The sequence below is a fragment of the Panulirus ornatus genome, chromosome 4 (genome assembly GCF_036320965.1).
Source record: "Panulirus ornatus isolate Po-2019 chromosome 4, ASM3632096v1, whole genome shotgun sequence".
Taxonomy (NCBI): domain Eukaryota; kingdom Metazoa; phylum Arthropoda; class Malacostraca; order Decapoda; family Palinuridae; genus Panulirus; species Panulirus ornatus.
The window spans coordinates 74201519-74218041 of NC_092227.1; the positions used below are offsets into that span (position 1 = coordinate 74201519).

A 16523-nucleotide genomic window follows, 5' to 3' on the forward strand; every position below is an offset into this window, starting at 1 on the left:
GTGTGTGTGTGTGTGTGTGTGTGTAATAACCTATTTACGTGTACTGTGCAGGAAGGGGGTTTCCCCGTCTCTTGACCATTCTCCATCACACAACTGTTTTGTGTGTTGTCAGCCTAATGTGTGGTTATCAGTTTGTCTACGATGGGGAGGGAATTTTACTCTCGTTGCGGCTTTCCACCTTTCCACCTTGTGTTGTATGCTACAATCTTTGAAACTTCTGTCGCTATGGAAGTCACCCATTTACGTGACTGTAACGTAAGACTTAGTGCCTTCCAGCGGCTCTGATCGAGCCCTGTAGGACCCCAGAAGTTACATCTACCGCATTTCACTGATCACTTCCGACTTGCATCTTTTACTTTCTCCCACTGAGGTGATTTTCGAGTGGTTGAAAGAGTTCTCCTCATATGCGTACAAAAAATTCCTCTCATATACGTACAAAAGTTCCCATCGCATATCTGCTTGTTGCTTCATCTTTGATTATCGACCTCTTGTGGTGGATAGAGGTAATTGCTATCTAGTGGTCCAGCAACACCCGGTCTGCCCACTCATCATCTTCGTCTCAGTCAGTGTTCATTGTGTCGTGGGAGTGAGTACAGGAGATATATTACGCATGACCTGTTGGTCCTTTTGTGTTTCCCATTTATGTATTTTCTTCTCTGTAACTATTCCTCTGTGTATTTCCTGATGATCTTCATCAGCGTTTCATAGACTGTCTTCGTCAGAGATGATGGCCTGTAGTTTCCATACCTCCTTTCTTAAAGATGTGTGCGACGCTTGATATCTTCCACCGACCTTTCTGAACAACTCGCGGTGTGCCTCAAGCGTCCTTGTTTGTCTTGAATACAGTAAGGGGAGATCCCGTCAGGACTCGTTGCCTTCCGTAAACGACGATCCTTTAATATAAACTTGATGCCTTGGAAACGTTTCCCCAGTTCTTCTTTGCACCTCCCCAGCACAGAACGTATGTACATTATGGTATCGACCACTGAGAGAAAATATAGAAATAAGCATTTGGCTCCTGAGATATTTCCTCGTTTTCCACATCTCTTGTGTCTAAGGTCTTCAATCTGATTGTGTTCCTTAAATGAAATACCTTCAGATAGATTCTTGAAACGTCTTCGGTTTGTCCTTCGTCTTGTCTATTCTCTCACTTTCACATTTTCTGTTTATCCTTCCGTACTTTACTGCATGTACTTCTTCCCTTCGTATATATCTCTCGATATCATCCAGGCTGTTGTAACGGTCTGTAACTTCTCTATGATTAATTTTCTCTTTGTTGCTTGTGACTTGTGTTAAACCACATCGGTGACTTAGTCTGCGTCCTCTCTCTTCTTCCCTCGACAGTTACTTACGATCGACTCCTTCCTTGTAGACTCAGAAGCCCCTCCAGTAACGCTGTCTCCTGTTTTGTTGTGGTGGAATTCCCTTTGTCAGTCTATATCCCCATCTTTTCCCCATTTTATAGTCACTTGGTCCTCTTCCTCATCTTGGGGTTGGATGTCATCTTAAAAAAACTGTGATTTCTTGACTGATCCCATCCATGTACAGTTCCATGATCACTCGTCCAAAACAGGGCATCCTATCCCATGTTTTCTACTTCCAAGTTATTGTATGGACAGATGAGATGCAACAGTTATGTTGGATCTCTTCCTTATCCCAGTTGATCTCCCTGTGATTATAACCCTCTATCATTGATACTTTTGGCTTTCCGTGCTGCCTTCTGCGCCATTTTGATTGTATACACGATTTTTTTAATGAAATATTATATCTGGTTCAATGTGTGTGTGTGTGTGTGTGTGTGTGCGCGCGCGCGCAGCACTGCTACACACGTGATACACAAAAATATATAATGATAACATGACCTCCATTAATACTAGGCTACTCTGGTTTATGACGCTCGTAACCTCAACTTCAGTAACTTTTTGTTTATTTCCCTGGTCCAAAATGGATGTTCCTATGCCCGTAAAGTACACATCTACTGACCTCGGCCAAATGTTAAGTGATTTCATCTCTGAAATATAATACCATCACGTGGGAGCACCGTAAATGGTTAAGTGGTGACTTACGCATCTCTGGTGGGTGGCAGGAGGATGGCAGAGCGAGGCTCTGGCCGGAGTGGGGCTGCTGTGGGCGTCTTCGTCTCCTCGCTGGGCGCCGCCTGGCTGCCTGTGGACACACAAAACACACGGGTCAGCTACAACTCTGTTTAGCTAAAGTTACTGCAAGACTACTCGCCATCCGACTCTCACCATATTTACATACATGTTTACCCTACTGTACTGTACTGTATACTAAATATTGATCACCAGTATGTCTATATTCAGCACAGACATTAAGAGAAGACACAGTTGACGAAATATTGAATGATTCTGACGAGTATGGCCATACAGATGTATCGGAAATGGAAATAGGTGAAACTGGTGATCAAATTAGCCATCGACGCCGGAAAATGACGGAATCGCAGCAATGCTTCTAAAAAGACAAATATGACAAAAACAAGATCTCTTCATGATGTTTCTGAAGCAGAGTATAGACCGTTCCAATATTATAACATACACACTAAATGGCATAAACAACACAGTGTGGTGATCCAAATTGATGTCAGAACAGTCTAGACCAGTCATCCTGATACCGTACATAATACGTATATGAAAGATTGAGAAAGACAAATATGGAACATCTTATTAGCAACAAATCTCTAAACTACGTACTCATTCACTATGATATGAAACTTTATGACAAGGGAAAAGAATTGACACAATTTTCTCTGGATTATGCCTAAGTAAACTAGGGAGTGTCATCAGAGATAGTGGTGAGGCAAAACATCGAAAGAGAGGAGAGTGAATTGAAGTGTATTTTTAATCGAGAAAATTCGATGGTTCCGAATAGGACCATGTCCGACGAAGAAGTCGTTATGTTGGGAACGTAACTATCGTCAGAATTCTTTAATGATGATCTCATACATAGTTGGGGATGTAAGGGTGTATAAAGTCAGGTGTTATGCACATAACGCGAGAGGAAGTAGAACCGTGAGTAACGATGACCAAGAAAAATGACCGATTTTGTATACAAATGGCTGGAAGGGATCCTAACTGTATATAATGAGAAGAAATTTGAATAGTCATGGAACGATTTACAATATCATGGCAGTTTCCTGCAAAGGCCATACTGGGAAAGAAATGGAAAACGAAGAAAATGTCAAAGATTTGGGAGTTGCCATAATGGAACTAAAACTCAGGGAGCGCGTTGATAAGGTAAATGCTTCGGGTCAAGTAGTGAGTGGAATGATAATGAGAACTTAAACAACGAGACAAATACATTGATAGAATGTTCACCGTATATATAAGAAGCTAAATAGGATGCTGTTGTATGATCACCAGTTAAACGTTCAAGATGAATGTAAACAAGAAAAACCACAAGCAAAGGGATGGTCCAAAATGAATGAGCGAGGGGCGGAATTTGAACTCTGCTATCTAGAAAGGTGAGAGAAACATGGGAAATGATATATGCACGACAGCAAATAAAAAGGCCTAAGGAATAAAGTATCAAATCTGAACATCTCTGCGTGGAAGACACAGAAGCATCAAGTTAGAGAGACAGTTCCTGGAAACATGTTGAAAAATATGACACGAAAATTTCCGAATGTTCCGCTGAAAAGGTATAAAGATTATTACTGCAATACCTGAAGACAACCAAAGATGCCCTTACACTCAAGACACAACAAATCCACGAAGTAACACAAACACAACCCTTCAACATAAGAGCACACAAGGCTGCAGTTATAGCCTGGGAAAAAATAGAAACTCGAGAAAACGAAACATTTCAAAAAATCAGAAACATCCCACAATACGATACAAAGATTCAACAAAGACTTCCCCAGCAGCCTAGCAAAATCACCCACCCATCCCTTCCATTGTATAAATGAAAACACCTTTTTATCTCATCTCAGAAACCGTAGCTAGAATTGAATTAGCAAAGTGGATTGCCCACCAACTGTCTCTCCCACTTTCCTTCTTCTTTCCCACACAAATTTACCTTCACCTATCCCACCTCTTCAGTCCTTTACTTTTCTTTAGAAAAAATAGAAATAAAAAAAAAATGTGGTGCCGCAGTCTACCCACTCGCAACCCTAATGTCCATCCTTCCCATCGGGGCTGGTCGACTAATGGGTGGCTTTGGCTGGGCATATATATATATATATATATATATATATATATATATATATATATATATATATATATATATATATATAAAGATATGGCTATGCAAGGTTGGGAAACTGAGCAATTTGAGTGTTGAAAATTCCCCGTAACCCGTAAGTAGTCATCTTATATAAACGCGCACTAAGGCTGCGAGCTCTCGCTATATGCACTGGTGGAATGTCCAGAGCCACTCAGCACCCCGGATGAGGTATTCCATACCAAGGGAAGCGAACAGAGCAGACGTCCTTTATTCTTAACAATGGAGGTATGTAAGGTATAATGGGCTTCGGACCCGTATATCAGGGAAGCGTATCAAAACGATAGTAAAGGTAATTCAGAAAGTACAGGAAAAACAGGTTTTATTATGAAAAAAGTTAGATAAGTAAACAAATGAAAATGAAATGATTCAGTGTTTTTTAAACTGATAAATATCATAGAAAGAATTATGTTTCATTAGATGTACAGTTTCTTGTGGTGAATGAATAGCTTGAGGAATTAACCAAAATCTTCATTGGTAACACATTACCTTATTACCTTTCATACCAGATGCTGGAAGTTTAGGTATAATTCATATGTTAAGCCAAGAAAGAAGCCATGGATATGAATATATATAGTAGGGAATAAGCTGCGGGAATCTCTTTGTGTGTAAGGGACTTGGGCCTCGACATTATCTCCAAACTGTTGCCGCAGTCCCACTTTTGGAGAACAGTTAAGGATATCAAAGGTGCTTTTAACTGATGGTTAGTAAGCAGGCTCTTAGCTATTGGGGAAGACGGTACAACCCGTGGGTATGATGGCCACGTCAACGTACCCAAAGGTCGTACCGTCGTGTTCAGGTGATCACGAAACAATGATGTGTATGAACAAGCTCTTATGGTCGTGTTCAGATCCATCCTAACACACATTTTCTCTATGTTGATGCGATGCTATCTTCATTTTTCTCCTTGAATGGTGTTTAGCATAACGTGTTTGCCTTTCTTCTAACCACTGTTCACGTGTTTAACTTCTTTTTTTGTTAGAATGAATGATTTATTACTTTATTTCTATGTGTGTGTTGGTATGGATGGCAGATGCTAAATAAGGAACTATCTTGGACCCATTCTGGCCTGTGGGTCAGTGACCTGCCCTGCGGCAACCTTCTTGTTTACACTGCATCAACTCGGACCTTACGTAGCACCTCCATTCCTCCTCCCTGCCTTTCAGTGCCCCACTCTGTCCAGCTGATTATATCCTCATTGTTTGGGTTTGTCCATTGGTGTAATCCTCCTCTGGTTCTAGTGTGGCTCTTTCACGACCACCAGTTCCAAGAAGACGAATACCATATCTTTGTTATTCTCAGTTTAGACAAAAATGTTATCTGTTGGCGTAGGTACATTTGATGGTGAGTGCCTGTATATCCACTAGCAATTTTTTTTTTTTTTTTTAAAGATTAACAAGAATATTGAAATGAAGGGAAACTCGGAAGACGGGTGGTGGTAAAGTACAACGCACGCCGCCGTAGAAGCGGCCCACGTAGCCTAGCCATAGTAGCAAGGAAGGATCTTACGAGGCCCCCAGTGGAATGTTTATAATCCGTCTGAGGCTGTTATAAAGCATGCCTCTTTGGGAGAACATCTGTGGTTTGTTGCACTTGTGCACAAAACAAGAGGATTAGCAGAGAAAATTTTGAAAAATAATGACAATCTTATGTTTAGTGGATGCACCATATCTTTGCAGTAGAGGGAAGTAAGTGCGAAGCAAACCCGTAATGTTGCTACTGCAGCTAGTGATCGTTGGCGTTCATTCTTGAGAATTTAACGATTTTTAGGCTTCCACGCGCACACTGTCATAGGTCTTCCTTAAGTAGCGAAAGGATTTAAATATTGAGCGCTGGGAAGATAGTTTGTCGGTACGGGATGGAAAACCATTGTGTGATTCCATTCCACAAGGACCGTAACCTCGTGCTCGAGGGGGGTAAGACGTACCTACACTTACATTACGCAGTTCAAAGGTTAGGGTATCTGAACATCGGACTAACTTATGCCACCTCGAGATGATGCTGGCAGGGTCTCCGTGCGGAGGGAACTCCGTATAGCCATGCGCTATTACCCTGTGCTGCCTCGTTATAGGATTAATTGATTGTTTTTGTTTCTGAAGGTGTTAGTTATCTGGGCATACACCTCATTCATGTCTGTTGCACTGGTTCATTGACGAACAATAACTTTGTTTTTTGACTACTACAAGTGTCTCAACATTCTAGTGCACATGATCAGCCACGGATGTAATACTAGTAGTACTGAGAACACTGCCGTAGTCCCAGACTTAATCTTATGACTCGAAATATTTATCGAACTCGTCTGGTCGTAAGACGCCGTCGCAGTTTGTCGTGTACCGTCAGGCGTTGGGACGTTACTGCTCGCTCCGCTTTCAAGACCAGCTTGCCATCTGCAGAAGTTGAAGTGCTGGACGTATGATCAGACGAGCATCCCAGCTTGAGAGACACGTGCCTGGCACAGAACGCCTGAGGACCAGGGAGAAGGAAGCGAGTCGAGGGTTTACTGCGCCCAGGGGCGTTAGTTCCTGAGGGCGGCAGTGTGAGGGGTCGCTATAATGGACCGCGTGTCGCACACCGCCTCTGGACAGCAGTACTGTTGCCTGTATGAAAACACCCGGTGAAAAACTCGTCTCTCGGCTGATTGCTAACCCGGCTGATGGATAGATAACGGGACGGTAGATGAGATTAGAAATTTATTTCACGCCTTCCAGGTTATCGGTCGATGGCCAGTGACCGCATATTTTTGAGCCTGGGCCATTGTACAGGGAGACCCCCTCCCACTCTACTACCTACACGGGGGAGAGGGCCTGCGACTCGTGCTGTCATGGTGGTGTTGTGCCTCACGTCGTAAGCTGGTGACGGGAGATGCAGGTGGAAATTCCTGCCGCTCTTATACGTCCCATAATGAGACGTGCTGGATGGCCGGCTAGAAAGTTTATGCAAGGAACGGGTAAGGAATGCAGGGCACAGGTTACAGAGAGGTCCGCTTGAATCACATACAAATTGTTTTTCTTGTTTCTGATTTGCTGTGGGTTGTATTTAGTAGGCACAGTGGGCAACACTGCCATCCTAACCAGGAGTGTTGAACTGGTGCCTGGAACAGCCATCTTACGCGCCTTATGTAAGATTACTGGTCTTATTGTCTCACTAGAACTACCGTGATGCATGTCTTGATATCTTCTTCATACATGCACCGTACGCATTCTTCTTCCTTCATCATCTCCAAGTTCTCTCCTCAATTCCCCTTTTTCTCGTTTTGAATCATTCTCACTACGACTGTATTTTGAATCATTCTCACTACGTCTGTATATAGGAAGTGTCATATGGTCTCCAGTACCCGGGGCTGTGGAGTGCGAGGAGTCCCCAGAGTTCTATCTGACTCATTTGCCAGCGAGAGAAATGACTTGAGGCAGTAGCAGTCCGGGCTCCGGAGACCCTACTACCTCCTCCGATCGACCTTAATCCTACACCTCTTATGTCGCCATCATTCACTGTCTGTCCACCACTCTCTCTCTCTCTCTCTCTCTCTCTCTCTCTCTCTCTCTCTCTCTCTCTCTCTCTCTCTCTCTCTCTCTCTCTCTCCTGATAACCACCAGTTGGCTAGTGTTTCTCGTTACTTTCCCTGTTCATTGTTTCTCTTGTATGTCCAACTTTTTAATGGTTTCCACCAACCATCTCTGACGTCAACGTTTCCTCACTACACTAAAGGAGATTCTGTTTCTCCTGCTGCACTCCTAACCCGAAATTTTTTTTTCGTATTCTTAATCTGTTTAATTCCTTACGTGAAACAGCCACGTCCTGTCATCCTTAGACTTAGAATCTTTGTTCAGGTAACTTCCTCGTACACCACAAGGAATAACTGAAATCCTCCCACATAAATGGTGGGATCAGGTATCACATTCATTTTCCAATCGTCACCATCTGTACTATGCAATGCAGTCAACGTTATCGATGTTAAAAGAAATTTTACGCCAGGTGGCATCTGAGTTAGGGAACTAAATGTCAATGAGACGAACTAAAGGTGTTTTGTGCTACAGTAAGCTCGGTCAACTCCCTTGGAGTGGAAATGATGCTGAGGATTATAGTTAGAGATTCGATATTGAAGAGGAGAGGCAGCCTTGGACTGGTAGTTTTGAGAGAGAAGATCAGGTGAGGAAGTAGACAGATGGTGTACAGCAGAACCCAGGGGATCATATGAGTTACGCGTTGTCAACTGTTGTGTGATGTCTAGCGAAAGTTTGTGTATTCGACTGAAATATCATTCACTTGTATGGAGGTGAGGCAGAGAGGAAAGGCAGCAACTTGGGCAAGGGAGGGGAACGTGTCAGCGTGTGTAGTCCTGGTTCAGTGCTTTGCCATGACTCTCCCTCTCAATACCTTGGTCTGTGGTTGGCTATCTACAGGAAGAGCAGCAGATGCTGAAGTGGAGAACAACCTCGGAGAGACGTTCCCCTGAAGGTGGTCGCGGGACGGGGAGGCTGGATAAACAGTGGGGGTTTGCTGGGTCAACAGGCCAGTCAGGCAGCGTGATCCCCCCTTGGCTTCTTGTTGCTATCCCCTCCATTTGTTGCTTTCCTCAGCCCCCAGCCCGTCTGATGCCAACTGTAGTCCCGTACTTCTACCGCCGGGTACTCCCCAGGCCACAGTTCAGGGAGGGTGTAGGTAACTACACCATTTCGCCTGATGGGTAGTATGTGGAGGAGGTCGTCAACCCAACATTCAAACCTTATCAGTGCTTTTGTTCCATTCACTAACAACACTGATACTTCAAACTTACTTCTTTACATATTTTCTAACCAGATTTTATCTTTGTTGTTTGCTGTAAACTCTTGTTGCTCTTTCTTTGTACCTTTCAGAGAACAGCCAGTGTGATTTAGAAACATTTTTTTCGTATGTCACAGATGCCCTGGTCATGGAGAGAAACTCTTTTCGAGGGCAGACCTTAAATAAGACCTGAAAAAAATGGCTGAAAAGACATGAATAGGAAGAGAATAGAAGAAATGGCCTAAAAATTTCGGAGGAAGTATAAAATTTGCTGTGTAAGATGGGACAGGTTTTAGCTGTTTGAGAAGACATGATGATAATATAAAGAGTTCTAAAGCTTAACTGTATATTTGAAGAAACATACCACTTGACACAGTGGCTTACCTAGTATTATGAGGTCTAACGAATGCGAAAGTGGGGCACATAAGCAGACAGTTATTGGAGCAGAAAGTAAAATAATATTTGCAGGAGAGAGAGAGAGAGAGAGAGAGAGAGAGAGAGAGAGAGAGAGAGAGAGAGAGAGAGAGAGAGAGAGAGAGCACAAAATCACTTTCGTGTTGGGCAAGAGGGTCAGGTTTTGAGGTCAGAATGGAGACAGTTAAGTCGGATTGCTTTGAACTCTACGTTGTCACGTGTGTGGGAGCAGCGCTCCATACAAAGAGAAGAATATTTGTGGCCTCTGAAGAGGATTTCCAGTTCCTTAAGGCAGACTTAGCTAGTTGTGTAATGTAGGGTTTTCAAGCCAAGGTAAGTGTAGCAGGAGCTTCATTATATTTAGTTCGGAGCCATCAAAAGGGATAGGAAATTTGGTAATGGTTTTAGTATGGGAAATGATCTGGGCGTTAGAAGCATTTGCATAAACTTGGTTGAGATTATCCCATAGAGAAATCCCGTCCGACTCTTGAGTTCAAAGTTATAGTTATGACGAGACGAGAGACAGATCAGGCAAGATGAATGATAACCACAAATTCTTCTCTTTGTATGGAGCGCTGCTCCCACACACGTGACAACGTAGAGTTCAAAGCAATACGACTTAACTGTCTCCATTCTGACCTCAAAACCTGACCCTCTTGCCCAACACGAAAGTGATTTTGCTCTCTCTCTCTCTCTCTCTCTCTCTCTCTCTCTCTCTCTCTCTCCTTCAAGTATTGTTACTGTTGCTATCACGAGTTCATGGGTTATTTCGTCATGGTGAGGACTGTAATTTTGTCTCGCCTCGTTTTTCTTTCTGTTGTGGTGGATAGTTTCACTGCCTGTATCTTCATCCCTGTTAAACCTGTTCTCTTGATTTCAGAAACCATCTCTTATTTTCCTCTGAACGTCCTCTAGCAGCTCTACATAAGTGCAGTGACCACACTTACGATAGTCTAGGTGTGCAATATGCTGTATATATAGTTTGCTGAACATTTCCTTATCAGTGTACCTCAGTGCAGTGTAGAAATAGACCAGCAGACAACTTATTAACAATTTCTCAAACTGTTCTCAGTCATATGGAAGCCTTCTTCCAGTGTGTTCCGTCTTCGTCACTATGCATTTACTCAAGTGTCATAAACCATGAATCTATCACACCAGCACAGCAACCTATTTGTTTTATAAGCTGATGATGCCTTCCTTGTTATTCTTTACTCCTCCCGTGTGACTGTAGAATCACCCGCAAATTTACGCACGTATGAAACGACTCGTCCTAATAAGTCATTTGCATAGATCAGGAATAAGAACTGTGTGTGTGTGTGTGTGTTCAGGTCAGTACCCGGCAGCAAGGGTGTGCAGGTCCTGGCCACAGCCAGACGCCGCACTGCTCCTGCCATCTGTAGCAGGAACAGCATCTCTGGCCGTCCGGGGCTCATCACCTGGGGTCACCTGCACCTCTCCTCACCAGCGCACGCTGCTCCTGACACACACACTCCCCACACACCACTCTGCTGGTGACAGCAGAGGACCAGACTGTACAGGGAGGTGGTCATGGGTCAGGTAATATATAACAATACGTATGATCATTAGTTTCTAACCCCAGCAGTTAGGCAAGGAGGACCTGATTATATAAACCGGTATCGTTAAAGAACGCTGGAGCAGGTAGTGAGTGGTTCGATGTGGTTCAGGTCCCCTGGGTTGAAAACCCATGTGTGACAGAATCATAATCAAGTCCCGACCGTTGAAGTTGTGTGTTTGTTTCGCACTTCATAGTAAGTATTTTCTGTAACCGTCAAATGTAACCAATATTTCCTTTAAAACCGGTGGAAAATATGATTGATTTCGAACAACTGAAGAAGACAAGGCAGACATATTTCTCGTAATGATCCGTACCAGATTATGACGTATTGGGTCATTCATGTCGGTGTATTATGCCTTTTTAGACCAGCAATGTACAGAAGGCGGAGGTGCCTTGCTCTTCGTTAAATTTACCTCTAATCCCCAGCTAAAAGAACGATGTGGTTGTTGATAAAATCAACTCCGTTGGTGTTGAAGTTAAAGATAAACCTCGGACGACAATAACAGTATGAGTAGTTTGTAGTCTGCCTGCGCGGACAGCAGAGAAAGACGAGGAGACAGACGGAACGGAGATGGTAAAGGGGCGAGTTGCCAAGATGACTCCCGCACTGAGGAACAAATCTTGTGATCTAATACAAGTATTATATAGATTCGATTGATATTACTCGCAGTCATGGATGTAAACTCGTGGGCAAACAAACGCTTTACTTCAAATGCGGTGAAGTACTTTATCTTCAACGGAATTGTTAACAAATGGAACGATTTTTCAGTTATACTTGAAAGCAATACCGTAAACACGTTTAAGCGTAGCTTTGGTAAGTATTTTGTTTCAATTTCTCGACTAATATCATTAGCTGTACGATGAGATTATAGTAGATCTTCCCCGTTGAAAAATCTGTTTCTACACTTACCAGTCGAAGAATGAGTTTCTGTTCTGTTCTACTGTCTCAAACAGCTTCGTTAGGACCCAGTGGTCTGTTGCTGCTTGAATTCATTCGTATGTGACCAGTTGAGGATCAGGGAAGACGTGTATCATACACCATTGGTATGCCACCAAGTAATACATCATGGGAGTGACATGACAGGGGACCTGATGATTATGACGATAGTGTCTGCCTTCGTTGCTATTACATCTCCCTTTCTACTTGGTCATGGAATCTCTGAGGTAAAGAATATATTGTCTGTTATGATGTCAAAATTCAGCATTTTGAAAACTATTAGATCTAAGTTTGTACACTTAGAATGATATAAATCTCATTGCTTCATAAAGCTTATTTCTGAGTAACTGAATTAGTTTTGTTGCTCTTTTTTTTTTATTTCGTTTTAGATTTTTTTCCTCATCTTTGATCGTGTTTGGTGACCAGAATTGATCAGCATATTGCTGATAGTCTTACCTTGGCGGTATGAAGACTGAATATTGTTTCCTTCGTCTTTATAGTTCATAATTCTAGAAGTGTCTTAACACCGTGTTGGCGTGATTGTTTGCAATTGGATAATGTTTTTTAGTGTATTAGGTCATTTTTTATAATCATGGTCTCCCACTTTGATATTGATAATAGTTAACCAAACCGTGTGTGTTCATGGTAGATATCTTTAGTGCCAAAATGGAGCGTTTGCATTTGTCAACATTGAAATCAATTAACCGCGTCCCTGACGACTCCATCAGTGTTTCTAAATGGGTTCAATTGAATGCACAAGAACATTGAACATTCCAACTCTATATTCTAACATCGATCACATTGATTATATATACTGTTTGGGTACTTTGTTGACGTACACATTTTTCACCATGATACGAAATTGTTCTATGATGATTACCCGTTTTTTTTTTTTGTTTTTTTTTCTGTGCGAACGTTTTGGTACGAAGCCATGACCGTAAACACGTAGATATGGCGGGGAGGAAAGTACAAGCCCTCCCCGACCCACCCCGGTTCCCTGCCTACCGTTCCGAGATGTTTGTTGGTAGCGGGTGACAGCTGGAATGTGTGTCAAGAGCTGCTGGTGACACGTCTAGTCACGTCACTCACCGCTGGTGAAGAAGACCTGCCAAACGTTAAATTTTTCCCACCATTACTGATGACGTGGCAAACAATAACATTTAACGGCTTTTAGTTGTGACACGGTGAGAACTGTGACTGGTGCTGCACCTATTGTTGTCTCGTGATGAAAATGTTTCTGTTCAGCCTCCTGAGCAGCTAAGACTTTACGATCGATCAGTACGACGTTACGATCCTTGAGTGAGTAAGGATCGGTTAAGGCGTCCGACGCGGAAGTTGTCGTACGGCAGAGGAGGTACTGTCCAGTTTTGTACGTAAGGCCCGGGACAACCGGTTGTACTAGGCTGTGCAGCAGCAGGAGCAGCTGTCGCCATACACTGGTGAAAGTGACCTGGTTATCCCAGCTAGTCATTACCTGCTACACTTAGCGCCTTCTTCTACGTTACCTTCACAGCGGCTGCCAACCCTCCACTGCCCCATGCCTCCTAGACGGTCACCAACCTTGTGTTAGTAAATATGCAACTGGTACTTTGTGTCTGTCTGTATAGTGCTTTACATATCTTTCTTTCATACTATTCGCCATTTACCGCGTCAGCGAGGCAGCGTTAAGAACAGAGGACTGGGAATATCCTCACCTGGCCTCCTTCTCTGTTCCTTCTCTTAGAAAAATTAAAACGGGAGGGGTGGATTTTCAGCCCCCCGCTCCCTTCCCTTTTAGTCGCCTTCTACGACGCGGGGAACATGTTTACCAAATGGCGTCATAGTTTCATCTCTTCGATGTATATCAACTGACTTATATTTCTTGTGTCTCCCCTGATGATGTGATTATTACACGAAAGTGCACTTGGGAACTTTTCGTGTTTCATTTTCCCCGTGGACTCATAGGAATATCTTGATCACGCGCAAAATTGTGATCCTTTCCACAAGGAAATGGCGATTAGTATATATATATATATATATATATATATATATATATATATATATATATATATATATATATATATATATATATATCTGGTAGTTCTGAATGAACTGGTTTGAACGAAGTGTAGGCTGTCACTACGAAACCCCCGAACTGTAAAATATTTGAAGGTGCTGCAGGTGATGGGCCAGGATGATGAAAGGTACATAACGAGTTTACTAAGGATGAGGGTTACGTTGTGTGGGTATGGTGGTTAGGGCAGGATCGAGCACAAGAGCAAGTTGACCCCTTTCTTTTTTTTATGTTGGAGTCTTCAGTCAAGACCGAAAATGTTCACGTTGACAGGTTAATGTAAAAGGTTACAAGGGAAAGTATTTACCAATTTTAGAAAGAAAAACCTGTCTTGTGAAATATGCCATCTCATAGTTATTGGGAAAGACCTGAGAATGTAGAGAGTTCCAAAGCTTCGAGGTGTAGGAAAAGAAACAGTTATCAAAACGGGCCACAATTAGATTGCCAACGGCCACATAGTAATCATGTGACGCAGCAGCTTGCCGAGTATTGTGTGGTGTAGCTAGTGGTGGGGGGCACACAAGCAGCCAGCTCTCAGGAGCAAAAACCAAAGTAATACCTGTAGAAGAGGGAAAGTGACCTAACACAGCGGCATAAGGCAAGGGGGTCAAGTTAGGCGGAGAGAGTTTATAAATCGGACCACTTTCGACTCTTGTCAAGTGAGGATGCAAAGCTAGAACCACCCCAGATGTGAGAGCGGTATCCATAAAGGACGGATCATTCCTGTTGCATAAACGGGGTAACTGTTCAAAAGGAAATAATTTTCATCATCCAAACAGGACTCCCAGTTTCTTAGAGGCAAACTTAGCTATTTCCGTAAGGCGGGGTTTCCAAGATAGTGGATGTTACAGTAATACCAAGTACGTTCATTAAGTCGAGAGGTGAAATTCAGAACCGCCAAAGGAGAGAGGAAAGTTGTAGGGAACTTTAGATAGAGAGATGGGTAGAAACCGAGTCTTGGAGGCATTAAACTTAATCAGTGTTCGTCTACCCCATTGAGACATCCGGTCCAAGTCTGAGTTTATGAAGGAAGTTGTGTCAAGACGAGATACAGATCGAGTGAGAGAATAAGGAACAGAATTGAGAGATATGGATGAATCCAGTGTTGAGTCGTCTGCGTATGAGTGCATTTGGTTATTTGTGGAAGAGAGGAAATCGTTAATAAAAAGGAGAAAAAGCAAAGGAGACAGGACAGAACCTTGGGAGGCACCACTGTTGATGGAGAGAGGAGGAGAGGCTGAAATGGAGTCTTTCAAATGAAAAGTATTCCCCAGGGCAGCCAAATTCCTGGGCCGGGAGTGCCGGCTGCTGCCGGAGATGCCCGCTGCCACACCTGCCAGGGACCGTACACCCAGAGGCCCTTGGATCCCACGCCAGACTTGGACTTGGTGAATCTTTAACAACAGCCACAGTGAGGGACCTCAGTCCTCACCTGAGCCATACAACACTCCCCCCTCAGAGCCTGGTCGTCCCACTGACACCCTCCAGCAGTCTTTGTGTAGTTAACCCCCGTAACCATGACGGTACGACCCTTGACCACGATGGAGAAGCAGTGTAAAGTTTGCACCAAGGATGTAAGGCATGTGTACGAGTAGGAATAAAGAAAACGTACTAGTTTCCAGTGAATAACGGTCTATGGCAGGGGTGCGTGATGTCTCCATGGCTGTTTGATTTGTTCATGGATGGGGTAGTTACAGAGGTAAATCCATAAGTATGACGACCTGAGTTTTGTGCTGACCCTTCCACGTCAGGTCAAAAGTCACGCCATCAAACCTAAGGGTCGTAATGTTGTGCCCTAGGGTCGTAACGTCGTGAACAAGAGGTCATGGGTGTTGCTGGTCACAGCACACACCGACTATGATAGTCATAAGTTTTATTGCTTAGTTTCCACACGTCACCAGTCCTCGTATGGGCTGAGCCATAATTTTTTTTTCGATCATTTTTCATCAAAGATCTGCCCTTAATATTTGGAAATACAGAGAGAAAAAAGGGTAGTTACTCTGAGAGATGAGCGGACGTGTGGATTTAAGGTAATCACTGTGATTGTGGGCGGTTTTACCTATGACTCTGTGAAGAGAGAGAGAAACTGCACGAACCTATGACTTATGTGACGGACAATTGCACCCGTGGGCCAACCCCCACACGGATGTGACGAGCCTCCGTCTTGTCTTTGCGCGTCCACACCCGTCCCGCTGTCTGACACACTCACTCCACACAGTGAAGTGGAAAATAACCCTCGAGTATGATGATAGTAATGTGGCAGGTACTGACCCTGGTCTGACCTGCCTCCTGACCCCAGGTCTACCCCAGGTCACGTGCATCTCTTGTGGTGTCACAGATGCTCAGGTAAATACTTCCAGACGTTGAACCTTAAATGGTGTCTTGAATCCCAGTTATGTGTTAAGGTCGACTATGGTCTGGCACCTCTGCTCTCACCCTGACACCTTGCATCAAAGACAAAGTTAATTAATGCCAGACGACAGGCAGAATATTAATTGAGCGGACGACCAGCAGGGCACAATGGACCTGGTGATGTATAACAT

At 43.5% G+C, this 16523-nt stretch overlaps 2 protein-coding genes across 2 annotated transcripts in view; one reads left to right on the forward strand and one right to left on the reverse strand.

Moving 5' to 3' along the window:
* Nucleotides 1-16523, forward strand: part of LOC139745674 (uncharacterized) — a 365941-nt gene that overhangs the window by 33883 nt on the left and 315535 nt on the right. The window lies entirely within an intron of this gene.
* LOC139767488 (trypsin-1-like) overlaps nucleotides 1-16523 on the reverse strand; it is a 38829-nt gene that overhangs the window by 21344 nt on the left and 962 nt on the right. The window contains exon 2 of the mRNA XM_071696917.1: nucleotides 2067-2166. Within this exon, the coding sequence (XP_071553018.1) occupies nucleotides 2067-2166 (100 nt within the window). The remainder of the gene's footprint in view (nucleotides 1-2066; nucleotides 2167-16523) is intronic.